The sequence below is a fragment of the Corvus cornix genome, chromosome 7 (assembly GCF_000738735.6).
Source record: "Corvus cornix cornix isolate S_Up_H32 chromosome 7, ASM73873v5, whole genome shotgun sequence".
NCBI lineage: Eukaryota > Metazoa > Chordata > Aves > Passeriformes > Corvidae > Corvus > Corvus cornix.
Genome location: NC_046337.1, coordinates 305,909 through 319,969, shown reverse-complemented (window position 1 = coordinate 319,969; position 14,061 = coordinate 305,909). Strand labels below are relative to the sequence as shown.

Below are 14,061 nucleotides of genomic sequence, written 5' to 3'. Positions count from 1 at the left end.
ATTTTATGTCTAGTTCTTTCTTAAAATATAAACTTACTACTGCTGAATAATAGGGGGTTTTTTTCCACTAGTATTTCTAGACTATCTCATCCTTCAAATTAAATATAGGGTAACCATTTTAATACTAGCTTAAAATAGAGTTCTAAAAGGTAGAATCTATTAATCTGAGAGGGACTTCTTGTTAACATGCAGTTACTTTACATTTTAAGTTTTGTGTGTTACTGATTTTGTTCTGACCTTCATCTGAATGAGCACAGACAAGGTGATTTTCCAATTAGACCATGTGCCCTTCAGAACAGATGGCAACTTCTGGTTTTTCTTTTGAACTGTTATAGTGCAGGAAACTCCAAAATGCTCTCATCCCTCAGCAAAAGGTATAATGTGTCTTCTCCCTCACCTCTCTTTGCAAGACTTAATAATGTGCCAGTTTGATAAGGGATTGGGAATGAGTTTGATGGGAAAGGCTGTTCAGAAGTGTAAATGTGTACAGGCCATTTGTGGTAAAACAGCAGTCTTGCCCTCTTAAAATATTAGTCAGGTACTTTAGCACTGCTTGGAGATATCATCTTATCTAAACAGGTGAACTGATGTATCTTGAGAAAAAATAGTTATTGAGATAGTGAATCAGTGATTCAGAAACAGACACTTTAAAGTTAATGCTTTTAGAGTGAAAGAAGACATTAACGACATGGTAGTCCAAGCTGAGAGAGCATCTTATTTTATAGCTGTCTGAACTGTAACCTTTCCAGGAAACTTGAAGTGCTGTAACTTCCCTGTGCTTGATGTTACAAATTAAGTAAGAATTCCTCAGTATTGTTAAAAAAGCTCTTACATATTCTAATATAAATTAATTTTCATGTGTCTTTAGAGGAAGCAGCTGAAATCTGAAACTCAAATTTGTGTATGATCAGTTTTCTAAGAGGAAAGTTTGGATGTGGGAAAGGTTTAGGGTACTGTGGCAGCCTTCAGTATAATCCAGAGCTAGTCCCTGCTGTGTAAGCAAGAGGAGAGAGTGGATATATGATCAGCTACTCTTCTGTGCTTACAGTCTCCATGTCCATGGGCTGCATGTTCTGGGAGAACAGTAATGTTGGAGATGACTGTCTTCCCAGGAGATGGCATTGTCACCTGGAGCTGTGGGCCCTGCTGCCCTCTTTGCCTGTTCAAGTCCTTCTGTTCTCACCACCTGTAGATGTGTTTTCTTAGCGATGGCCCAAAGGTTCCCTTGCAGACACTGTGGCAGAGCAGGTCTGGGATTTTGAGGGGGGAAATACTCAGATGTAGGATACATTTGGTTAAACATCACTACTCCATTGTACTTTTGAACTTGTTCTGTAATCTCCATCATTTCATCATCCTTGTATAGCTAACTTCACATGTTCTGTTGCTTTGAAAACTGCCAAAGCTTTAGTGCCTGCGGTGGTAATGCCAAAGTCGACAAAGTTGTATACATTTTATATGAAATATTAATATATAGCAAGGTGAAAAAATCTCATCCAACTGCAGCATTGCTATTTATATGCAGACCATGGGCTATTTAAACCTTTATAAAGATTTTTCTCCATGTGCTTACTTTTCTGCTGCCACTATCAAGCAGATGTTTGCTCTTACTACTATGGACTGTTTCAGTTTCAGTATTACAACCAGCTTTAGTCTGTGCCCTCTGTCACTATGGGATTTCTGTCAGGTCCATACTTACCCTGTCATTGCTGAATCTGTGCACTGCACATGCTGATTCAGCTTTTATTCTCTGTGGTTTAGACTGCAAACGACAAAAAAAATTAAGTCAGAAAACTTCAAGTTGTCAGTGTACGGACAAAACTTTTGGTCAAGGAAATGCTGCTTTGTCAGTGAGCCTTTCAGTATGGGCCATTTAATAATGGAAAAAATGTAATGAGTAAGTCTTTGTAACTGTAGATTTAACCAACACCTTTTCTTGTCTAAGGGAAGAAAGATTCAATCCTGACAGCTCTGTTGCTTTGCTGAAGATGGGCCACGTAGACATTTCCCTGTGCTTGGTTGCAGGCCTGAGGAGTTCGTACGCGAGCCAGCACAGCCAGCTGGGGCAGGAGCTGCGCTCGGCGGTGTCCCCAGACATGCACATCACCCCCATCTACGAGGGCAGGACGTTCTACAGCCCCGTGTACCGCAGCCCCAACCACGGCGCCGTCGAGCTGCACCACGGCTCCCAGGCCGCCCTGTTCCGCACCGGCTCCGGTGGGTGACGGCCCCGGGCTCTGTCCGAGCCGGCTGTTCTGGGGCACGGGGCGTGACAGGGGAGACATGGAATGCCAGTACAGAAGGAAGAACTAGAGGGTATCAATTAATGGAGACAGAAGCTAGGTTTGAAGGACTTAAAATAACCTGTAGGAATTAAAAGGTTCTTTTGATGTTTGCAGGGAATGCTTGGGGCTATATATCACTGTCAGCCTGGGGTCAGAGTGTTTTCTGTTTGATAGCACACACGCAGGTACATCCCAGATACGTGTATTTAATGACACACAGAATTTATTGCTTTCTCTCTTGCATTCTTTGTGCATCACTCTCTTATGAATTGAGTTGGTTCATGGTTTTTTTTATTCATCAATATAGTAAAACAAGAGCTTTCCACTAAAATTACCTACTGCATCTTTCACAGTAGAAATACTGTTTTACCCAACTTCTCAGCAAAGCATAATGGTAAAGACTACAGCTGAGGATTATCTATTGGAACCAAAATATTCCCCTAGTATCTCACAGAAGTGCTACTCATGTATTGTGAAGAGCATAGGCATTAGTTTAGTATTAGGATTTACTTTCTGTAGAGAGAAATGTAATGCATGTTGCAATGCAGTTTGTTCTTTAAGGTTGATTAATAATTTGTATAGTTGTTTCCAAAAACTCTTAAGATATTAAGAGTGATTTAGTTAAGTAACCTCTCTAGAAGTATTTATAGAGAACTGTCCGATTCCTATGTCATGTTTTCACACACTTGAAAATGTCTTTTTAATGTTTGCTAATGTAACTGCAATACCAAGAGAACAGAGTGCTGAAGGAGGCACCAGTTTTTGCAATTCTCCTGCCTTCTACAACCTAGAATAAATGGAGTTTGTCAGAATGTGCCAATGAAGAAATATAACTGGAAACTGGAATTCTTTGTTTACTTGTCTACTTAATGCCACTTACCTTGGAAGAACAAGAGCCACCACAAGAGCTCTGTTCAGACAGGAAGATGCATGTTCTTGTTCCTGAACCACTCAGCTTCATTTTTGCAGTGATCCACATATTACCTTTTGTTAGGGAAAATGTACACGTAGTTAGGAAAAGCAAAATATCATATAAACAATATGAATTTTTGTTTACTTTCTTTTCCTTTTTGGTACAATAGGTGAATTGATATTATGAACTTAGAAAACACTTTGCACCCAGATTTCTGCTTGTTGGCATGGGATGCTTTTCCTACTTTAAATACTTGTTGAGGGAAGCTGAGGCACAAGTCTGATCCCACAAAACCTTTCATTCTGCAACTAACCTCTCCATCTTCCATGGGACACTGAGGAATTGCTCCCTGAAATCTGGCATCAGCTTCCAACACTGAGCACAGTACGCATTTTCAAGACTGATGTTTTTTTTGCTTGCACTGTTAAGTAGGTGTCACCCCTTCTCTTCAGCAGGCACTTGTTACCTGGTTGGTTTTGACACTGTTTTATCCTAGGCATGGGTAACCTGCAGCGATCCTCCAGCCAGCGTAGCACCCTCACATACCAAAGAAACAACTACGGGCTGCCCCCGGCGGCCGCGCTGGCGGAGCCGCTGCGGGCGGTGCCGTTCCGGCTGCCCGAGCCCAGCTACGGCCGCCTGCAGCCCGCGCCCGACGGCGGCACCACGCGCTCGCCTTCCATCGACAGCATCCACAAGGACCCCAGGCAAGTCCCCGCTCCGGGGCTCGCCCGTGGCTGCCGCCAGGGCTCACTGCGTTCCTTGCACACCTGTGGCAAGTGGTCCCATCTTCCGTGGCTTAATCAGTCATGACTCGTTTAAATATTAAGATCTCTACCTTTATTGCCAAAAGATTAAACACAGGCTGCTTCTTGCAGTAAGAAAAAGTAGCTGTTATGCATCTTATTATTACATTTTTCTTTCATGTTTGTTTCTCTGGAGAAGTTATTACAGGAAACACAACTTTGATGGGATTTGACTGGATTATTGCAAATATATTTTAGTAACCTGTAACATTGTAGTGAGATTTCTCTTTATAGGAATGGGAATTGGGGCTTGAAAATTCAAAAGTACACACCTAATTTATTTGAATGAATTTTTTATGAACAGCCTGCTTAAATTTCAAAACAAAGTGTTAAAACTATTTATAAATTTGCAATTTTGAAAGTGAACACATATTTTTGCAGTAATTACTGGTTTGATTTTGTAAATGTCTGTACACAGTGGGCCTTTGACAAACGTAGTACCATCATTGTCACATAGACACTGTGCACTAAAACCTTGTATTTAACCTGGGAGTATCAAAGCCCAGGCTGTGCACAGCTTGGAGGGATTTATGAGTATGTCCAGTGTGGATTTGGAATTGGTAGGAATTCCAGTCCCTCTTCAGATTGCTGGTTCACTGAGGAACCAACTCATCCTGGAGGAGCTCGGCTCAGCCATGCCTCAAAAGCTGTCCTAGGGACATGTTGGGCACCAAGGAGACCTTGAGCAGGGATGGTGAGACTGGAGTGATGCCTTGACGGGTCTACCTAAAAACAGAGGCTAGACAAAACTAAGAGAATAAAGGCGGGTATATTTATTGAAGGGCCTTCAAGGTACACTTTGGGCAGTCACAGCCCTAGGGCTACACCCAAAATGGGCCACTGGATCATGGGTTTCCATACTTTTATAAGTTTGGTCAATTTGCATATTGGTGGTTAATCCTCCAATTACAATTTCAGGTAATGAAATCATTTACCCTCAGTTTGCTCCCCCTTAATCCACTTTGTTTACGTATTTCAGGGCCTGAGACAGTAAGGTGTCCTTGAAGTTCAGGCCTAGAGAGGATTTGTTTTGTCTGACCAGAATGGGAGAGCAGTAGCTAACAGGCTATATGGAGTCTTAGAGTTACACACTAAAGCATTGCAGGATATGAAAAATATAAAAGCTAAAATCCTAAGGCATCAGGAGCCTCATGGTGCATTCCCCTGGTCCTGTCTACAGCAGGCTTGTAGCACCAGGCAGTTACTCTAGTCTGGGCCTGTCCTATCATCTCAGCAATGAAAATGCTGCTTTAATGGGTTTTGTTGTTCTATTTATTAGAGGAAATTTATATATTTAAACTTTTTAAAATAGATATGGAGAGACTGAATTAATTTCATTAAACTGAATGGTACTTTCTTCCAAATGCTGTTAATAGGATAAGCTTAGCTCTAGGTAGTAAAGCTTGGAGGGCGCCTGCTCTGGTATGGTGGCAGGAGGAGTTACTTACAGCAGGGATGCTTCACATTCATAGCAAGGAACTTTAAAGAAACTCTGACACAGTCGTCACTGCTGATGCACCTTCTCAGCTTGTAATCTCACAGTGGAATAGTTTTTACCTTACATTTAATCTGTTCCAGTTTCTGATGTGCGTATCATGCTGTGGCAGGAGTCAGGGGAGCGTGTTACACAGCCTGGGAATGGGCTGTTAGGAAGCACCACCCTGGAATGAGAGTGAAAGTGACTAGTTTTACTAGAAAGGCAGTTTTCCCTAGGGTTTTCCTATCATTAGTATGGAAAAACAAACCTCTGAGTTGTTGAGCAGTTCAAAGCCGGCACGGAACTGAGCTTCCCCTTCATGTGACTGTGAGTCCTGGGGAGACTTGACTGGCCAGGCCAGCATTAGTCTTGGAACAGCTCCCCAGCTACTGTTCTTAGAACAGTATGTTAGAACATACTTAGCTCTTTTTTTGGTTTATTTTGACTTTGGTTTTTGGTTAGGTTTTACAGGGGCGTGGGGGGGGAGGGGGGTGTGTTTGTTTGTTGGGGTTGGTTTTGGGTTTGGTTTGTTTTTTCAGTTTTTTGTTTGCTTGGATTTTTGAGTCTGGGAAAACTTAAGATACTACTTTATCCCCCTCCAATCCTCCTTTACAGAAGGCAGATAGCCCAGCAAATATTAATGACTATGTTTCTAAATCTGCAAACTGGGCATGTTTCATGACTTTTCCAGGATTGGTCTGCACAAAATTGTTGTGGTTTAATGAAGGAGATTTTATTTAATTATTTTAAATTTACAATCCCTGAATAACTCAAATCAAGCAAACTTTCCTGTGTCTGATCCTGACAATAACACTTTGGGGTGTGCAGGTTTTGTTGAGGTATAATTGGCTTCTGCCTAGGGAGAACATTAGGCACTGAGAGAAAATTGTGTGGAAATGATGCCCCTGAGCAGCACTGTGGAGGGGGTATCTTTTGCATATATATTTAACTTTTGGGAGATTTTTTTGTAGGTTGAAGTGTTTGAGTCAGTGTAACTTCAGTGTTTATTTGTAGTTGTGTGGTCCATAAGCCAACTGAAGCACATTGGATATAGCATCCTTGTCCAGTTGGAAGACTAAAAGGTGATGTGACCCACTGTTATCCCATTACACCTGGTTTTCCTTCTAGCCCTCTTACTGCAGAACAAAACTGAAATTGTCAGAAAGCCCTTAAGATGCTCCAGTACTTGTACATAGTAAATTCCCATACATTTGGGAGTAATGCCTTCTCTCCATGTGTTGTCTGATGAAGGGAGTTTGCGTGGCGAGATCCAGAGCTGCCTGAGGTCATTCACATGCTCCAGCACCAGTTCCCGTCGGTGCAGGCAAACGCAGCTGCCTATCTGCAGCACCTCTGCTTTGGGGATAACAAAGTGAAAACAGAGGTAGGTGCTGCTTGCACTTCTTTTCCAGGGCAACGGTAGCAGGCAAACTAGGCCTCTTGCCTCTTCCTATTTTTTTCATCATAACACAGTATTTGTGACCCTCTTGTGTTCCTGTGCATACCAGATGGAAGCTAATATTGAAGTACCTGGAGTGTGTAATTACACACACACTCAGATTCTTCCTGTCATAAGAGCTGCATGGAAATTTTATGGAAATCTTTTACCTTGAAGTTGTGTCATCCAGCAGAACTGTAAAGTAGGTTTGCCAGAGCCTGGCTTTGTGTAACCTGTTGATGACTGGAGACTAGAACATCCAGGAGCTCTGGAGCGCTTTCAGTGGTTTTAATCAAGGTGTTTTAACGCATCGTAGGGAATGAGTGAGCTGTCAGGCAAAGGAAAGGAGGCCAGCCCTAGAGAAACATGGAGGACACTGTTTATGTCACTGTGATGTGGGGGCAGGACACATCTGAGTGGACATTCAGATTATTGTTGAAATTTCTCGAAACTTTGCATTTGAAGAGCTTCTCTTTTTGCAAAGCAGCTGTGAGCTGTTGATTTGAGGGAATTTGCCATTTCATTTGCATCGTGTGTGTGTTACATGTTATTTTCAGTAAAAAATTTATTTATGTTAGTAAAATGTTGGTGGAACTTTTGTAAGAAGATAACCCAACATAATTTAGTGTTCCTGAGAGATGAAAAGGTGGTAGTGGTTTTGATGTTCTGGTGACGATCACAGTAATAATCAGCTCTTATTTCCAATATTCCCTAAAAAGATATTCTGGGGTATGGGAAATTACTTTTAAACCCAGAAACAAAACTGATGCAATAACAATTTCTTCTGAACACAGCAAGTGTCTCAAAATGACCCTCAGCTATTGCAGTGGGGTGGGGGGGGAGGTTCACAGGAATTTCAGTCCCATGTAGCAATCGAGTCAATAAGGTTCAGCAGCTGTTTCTTCTGGAAGTAGGATGGAAAGTACTGTTCTCATAAAAACAAGAGCCTTTTACATCTTTAGAGTGAGGTGGGCAAGATCAGTAGGGTGCTGATGGTCCTGACATTCCTCTTTCAGGTGTGTAGGCTAGGAGGTATCAAGCACCTGGTGGATCTCCTGGATCACAGAGTCCTGGAGGTTCAGAAGAATGCCTGTGGTGCGCTGAGGAACCTCGTTTATGGGAAGTCCACTGATGAGAACAAAATAGCCATGAAGAATGTGGGAGGGATACCGGCCCTTCTGCGGCTGCTGAGGAAGTCTGTCGATGCCGAGGTCAAAGAGCTGGTGACAGGTAAGCTTGGAAGGGAAGCTAGCAGAGAGCTATAATGCAAGTTATTTTTCTGGACACTTACGTCAATCAGTTAAAACAACACGGAGTGTGGAGTTATTGGGAGAAGTGAATGCTGAGGTAGTTGCACTAAAGCTCCATGTAGGGTGGCTTTTCCCTTAAATGAGTCCCCTGCACATGAAGCAGGTCTTGGACAGGTATTTCTGTATTGATTCTGAACATTTGTTTTATTATGGGCTTTTTTTATCTTCTCTTGACAACAGTTTTAAATAAGATCTTGCAGAATTCGTAAGATGGATCCAAACTATGTAAATATGTATGGTATTTAATCTGAATTATAATCAAGGATGACTACTTCAGAAAAAGACACTTTTTGACACACATTTTTAGGTAATCAAGTCCCTTTTGTTACTGAAGTCTTGCTGTACAGGAGCTGGAGTTAAGAATCACAAATAATACTTTTAACATGGCTCTAAAATGGGTCTGTGATGGTACTAAAAGTATCAGGAATACTCGAGCAGTTAAACAGGTGCAGTATTTATTGTTGGTAGATCTTTCCTCTTTAGGGAGGAGTTTTGTCATTTAATCATATCCAGAAAACTCTTACAGGACTATTCTTGCAGATGCCATTTCTATGGAAGTGCCTTTTACATCCAATCTTTAGACAGCTCTGTTACGGGACTGTTTAGGGCAGTCCCTGGAATAACTGGATTCTTCACCCATGATGTTGATCAATGCATTCAAACACAAAAAATTATCTAGAGAGAGCAGAAGCACTCTGGGGAAAACCTTCAGGATAGTCACAAATTCCCATCTGGAGAGCTTCTGCACCAGTTAGTCACAAGTTCTGCTGTGAGGGGTTCAGCGAATCCGTTGTCACATCCAGGGAATCAGTGATTTAAGTGTGTGCCACAGACAGGCACATCCCTGTCAGATCAGAATAGAATGGACTATTTCAGTAGGAAGGGACCTACAAGGGTCACCTGGTCCAGCTGCCTGACTTCTGCAGGGCTGGCCAGAAGTTAAAGTGTGTGGTTGAGGTCATTGTCCAAATGCTTCTTTGCATTTGGGAAAGTTGCATTATTCAGGAACAGCCAAGTCAGCAACCACAGGCTTCATCCAAACTTATGCATTAGCCTTTTGTGTGAGCTGAACCCCAAGATCAGGAGCTCTAAGGACCCCTGTGGGACATGGGAAAAACTTCAGTTGCCTGTAAATAGAAATCAGGATAAAGTCAGTCAATAAATCTCCTCATGTCTGTATCCCCCCATGGGGCCTCTTAATTATTTTCTTAAAGAGAAGAAGAAAAGGTGTCTCATGTAAAGATCTGTCTTTCTTTTTGTTTTCGTTGGCTGTGTAAAAAAACTTATTCTGTCTCACCAGCTTTCATTTTTGTTAGCTCTTCTAACATTTGCTGTCTGGTCCCCTCATAATTTACTTCGGAGGAAATGGATGTTCAAGGTCCAGTCCAAGGGAAACCCGAGGGTTTGTAGCAGCGATGTCGTGGGGCTGTCGAGGAGTTCCTGCCCTTGGGTTTGCTGCATGCGTGCAGCTGTGCAACTGCGCAGTCAGTAAAACATTGTATGTGAGGAAAGTGTTTTGAACAAGTACCTGGTGAGACTTCAGATGAACTTTAAGCTGTGTTTCATGATGAAAAAGAAGATTTAATGCTGTGTTCAGCATGTTACTTGTATATACAGTTCTGCTGGTAATTTATGTCAGATTTCATACTTCGGTATCTCAGTGTCATTTATGGAGATTTTGCAGGGCACGGGACTAGGGATTTCTGCCCGAGGATAAAAGATGGATAGCAGTTCCTTGCAGCTGGTGGGTGGATGGATGGATGGATGGATGGGACATGCTCTGGACTTGTTGCTGTTGTTGCCAGGAAGAAAGTTTATGTAGGATTTTTACATCCCTTCTTGTATGTTCAGCTCTGCTACTCAGTACCTGATATCCCTGGTATGAGTATGGTGTGAGGTAGCAGGAATGTCAGGGCAGGCCATCCTTATCACTGGAAAAACAAACCAAACCAAAGCCATGCCCTCCTCCACTGTTCACCTTGTTCACATTGCTTTCCTCCTTTTTGGATGCTGGCTCTCCACGTTCTGCCTGCTCTAGAATCACATCACATATTTAAAGTAATGTCTTTTAAGTTGTCAGTGTTGCTTCATGTTTGTTTGCCAAGTCTCTGCTGACTTTACTGCACTGGAAATGTCTTCTAAGGGGTTCTCTGGAACTTGTCTTCATGTGATGCCGTGAAGATGACAATCATTAGAGATGCTCTGTCCACGCTGACAAACACTGTGATAGTGCCCCACTCGGGATGGAACAGCTCCTCCTTTGATGACGATCATAAAATGAAATTTCAGACTTCCCTCGTTCTGCGCAATACAACAGGATGCCTGAGGTATTTGCCTGTCTAGAATACTTCCTTTTAAAGAGTAATCATGTTATCCAGCAGGCCTTTCTTGTATTGTAATTTTAAAGACAAAGGAATTGTTTTAGTCTATAAATTACAGAGTTCCATCACGTTGGCAGCTTTTCCAATTGCCCTTTTTTTCCTAATAGAAAAATATGAAAATTACCAAGTTAGTCACTAAGAGTCGCTAAACAATTACCAATCAGCTGCATAAAAACCTTCTGCAAACTGTCAATTAAATAATTATCTGTCTGTCCTTGCATACACCATGTTCCTTTGTCATTCCAACCTTCAGGAACCTGAGCTCTGCTGGGGAAGAGGCACGAAAGCAGATGAGATCCTGCGAAGGACTGGTCGATTCACTGCTCTATGTGATCCACACCTGTGTGAACACCTCAGATTATGACAGCAAGGTGTGTGCATGTCTCATCTACAGATATTTTAGTGCTAACCTGTGTGTCTGATCTTGGGGCTTTGTATAGCTCAGCTGGGCATGGTGGTGTCCTTAGCTCAACTGGCATCGCTTCCAACCCTAGGTCACTGAGGCACAGCCAAACTCAGCTGCATAAGACAGGGTCACCTCTTGTTTTCAGCAGTGCTGCAGTATCTGTTTCTTTATAAAACAGTAATAAGCAATAAGCTCTTACACTTTTCATTTTCAGAATACTAAAGAATAAGCCACTATAGCAGAGATCACTCTTATAAATATTGTCAGATTTGAGAGAGATTGCATTTTCCCAGAGAAGCAGCCAAAACACAGCCCAAGGCCAAGCATTAGAGTTTAGCGCTTGTGCTCCCAGCGCCTCTTCTCCTCTACTGAATTGGTTTGGTTTGGCTTGTCTCTGCATGAGGAAGAACTGGTGACATGGTGTCTTTCTGGTTTGGTTCAGACAGTGGAGAACTGTGTGTGCACCTTGAGGAACCTTTCCTACCGCTTGGAACTGGAGGTACCTCAGGCGCGGCTGCTGGGAATCAATGAACTGGATGACTTGTTGGGAAAAGAGTCACCCAGCAAAGACTCAGAGCCAAGCTGCTGGGGGAAAAAAAAGAAGAAGAAAAAAAAAACTTCCCAGGAGGATCAGGTTTGTATTTTCCATGTACTGCAAGTACCTCAGATGGCGTTTGGCTCATGATGGGGGAGGATGTAGCTTGATGAAAACTATCCTGCGTTGAATGAAAATATAGAGGTTTTGTTTGGTTACAAATCTGCATTCCTTTCTCAGTGGGATGGAGTTGGCCCTATCCCAGGATTTTCCAAGTCTCCTAAAGGAGTGGAGATGCTCTGGCACCCATCGGTGGTGAAGCCATACCTGACACTCCTGGCAGAGAGCTCCAACCCAGCCACTCTGGAGGGCTCTGCAGGATCACTCCAGAACCTTTCTGCAGGCAACTGGAAGGTATGGGAATTCCTGCTCCTCCTCCTCTCATTGTACTCCAGCTGTTTTTTCTAGTAAGACCTTGGAATGTGTTTGGATGGACATGCCATTTTCTTGTGTGCATCTGAGCATTCCCATCTTGTCTGTGCATTAGTGCTCATGTGCTGTAGTCATGTTTCCACAGTGAAAAGCCTTGGCAAAGATCAGGGACAACAAGAGCCACATAGAAACTGGCCTTTATTTTAAATAAACAGAAAAAGCTTCTTCCAGTGCCTATCAGATCAGAGCAATCTTCTGGCATCTTCTAGCTGTGAATTCTGGTGGGAAGGTGCTGTTGAAATAAGACCAGGACAAATAAAGCTACCTTATTTCCATATTCCATTATTTATTTCCATCTGTTTTGGCCATTGCATACAATGTGCTACAAAAGCAGCACACGAGAACACTTTATGGTGTCATTTATTTTTCATGGAGAAATTAAAAAACACAGCCAACATTAATTGCTTCCTTTGCTTGCAGCAAGTCAGCTAAGTCTTTTTCAGTTTGACCACTATGAAATTGGTATTACAAAAAAAAAATACAACAAACAAAACCCAAACCCCCTGCTCCCTTTTCAATAATTGTCATCTATTCAGATACTTTCTTTCTTTGTAAGAGGAATGAGTGAACAATGGCAAAGAGCCAGCCCTTTATAATTGTAAAAAAAGCACACATCGAACATGTCATCTTTTATTGGAAATGACCCAAACATGCTTGAGAATTCCAGTCCAGCCCGAGGCTGTTTCAGTCACGGTGCTGTGGTGGATTTGTGGGTAACTGAGGTTCTGTGTCAGTTCGCAGCCTACATCCGCGCTGCCGTGAGGAAGGAGAAGGGGCTGCCCATCCTCGTGGAGCTGCTGAGGATGGACAACGACAGAGTGGTGTCATCTGTGGCAACTGCCTTAAGGAACATGGCCTTAGATGTCCGGAACAAGGAGCTTATCGGTATGTACAGACCGTCCTCCAAGTGAGCACCAGCACCAGGATGTTGGACTGTGGGTGGGAGAATCGAAGGAGAGATTCCGCTGATGGGAACAGCACACTGGATGTTTGTGTCACATCAGTTGTGTCACATAAATGAGTCTTTTTGACAGCAGCAGCTTTCCAGAGCAGTATTGCCATGTTAGTTTGCTGCTGGCCGCCTTTCATGGATGGGAGTCACCTTGGCTCAGCCAAACCAGACAGAAAACCCTCAATGCCAAGTGGGATGGAAACACAGCTCTGCTTCCTTGGAGCTCAGTGCTCACCTACGTGGGGGTACAGGTCTCTCACGTGTTCCTGGGGGATGGAACAGCTCTGTTGCCACTACAGCAGCGCTTTGTTTAACAATTTTGGACAGGAAGAGGGGGAAGAAATCTTCTCCTGGTGAAGTATTTCCCGGAAAACACAGATATAGAGCAGCTTCTGTGTCTTCGCTGAAATAAGTTATCAACAGGGGTACTTGCTAGAAAAATTTACTGTCTTGTCAATTCTAATATTTAATCCTTTAAGCATTCATCTGTGCCTTTCTCATCTAACATTAAAAAAAAAAAATACCAACAAAACAACAAACAACTTCCCTGCCTTTCCTGCCCTGAGGTTTCTCAGTCTGTTAGTGTTGAATATGCCTCAGCCTCAGGCTGCTGTGGCTTCAGTGAACCCCGCTAACAAATGGCGTGGTATAAAAAAGTCTCATTTTTGTTACAAAAGCGTTTTCTGTGTGTAGACTTGTGGGGTCAGGGATATAACAACTGTTCATAGAGATAGGAGAATCATTATTCTCAAAAAGAAAAATGCAGGTGAACAGATCTTTATCTGTTTCTGAAGCTTCTCCATCTGGGACATTCAGAGCGTGTCTTCCTGCAGTGCAGGTGTCACACATGAGAGATCTGTAGGGAGAATGCTGTTCTATAGCACCAACCCTGTGCAGGTCAGATGCAGGTGAGATTCTCTTGTCAGGATGTTTTTTCCATTCCTGGCAAAACTTTTCAGTTCAGGAATGGTCCTCCACCTGCTCCCTCTCCTTGTCAAAGCTGTACCTCTGAAAGTGTTTCTGGCCTCAGACACACTCTGAAACAGATCATTGTATAAAACATTGG

At 42.8% G+C, this 14,061-nt stretch overlaps 1 protein-coding gene across 8 annotated transcripts in view; it reads left to right on the top strand.

The window, feature by feature from the left end:
• The window catches only part of PKP4 (plakophilin 4), a 71,741-nt gene that overhangs the window by 50,067 nt on the left and 7,613 nt on the right, over positions 1-14,061 (top strand). For all 8 annotated transcript variants that reach the window (XM_039554806.1, XM_039554805.1, XM_039554804.1 and 5 more), the window contains exons 8-16: positions 2,026-2,217; positions 3,695-3,905; positions 6,733-6,865; positions 7,936-8,149; positions 10,373-10,556; positions 10,864-10,981; positions 11,459-11,650; positions 11,792-11,965; positions 12,778-12,928. In XM_039554806.1, the coding sequence (XP_039410740.1) occupies positions 2,026-2,217; positions 3,695-3,905; positions 6,733-6,865; positions 7,936-8,149; positions 10,373-10,556; positions 10,864-10,981; positions 11,459-11,650; positions 11,792-11,965; positions 12,778-12,928 (1,569 nt within the window). The remainder of the gene's footprint in view (positions 1-2,025; positions 2,218-3,694; positions 3,906-6,732; positions 6,866-7,935; positions 8,150-10,372; positions 10,557-10,863; positions 10,982-11,458; positions 11,651-11,791; positions 11,966-12,777; positions 12,929-14,061) is intronic.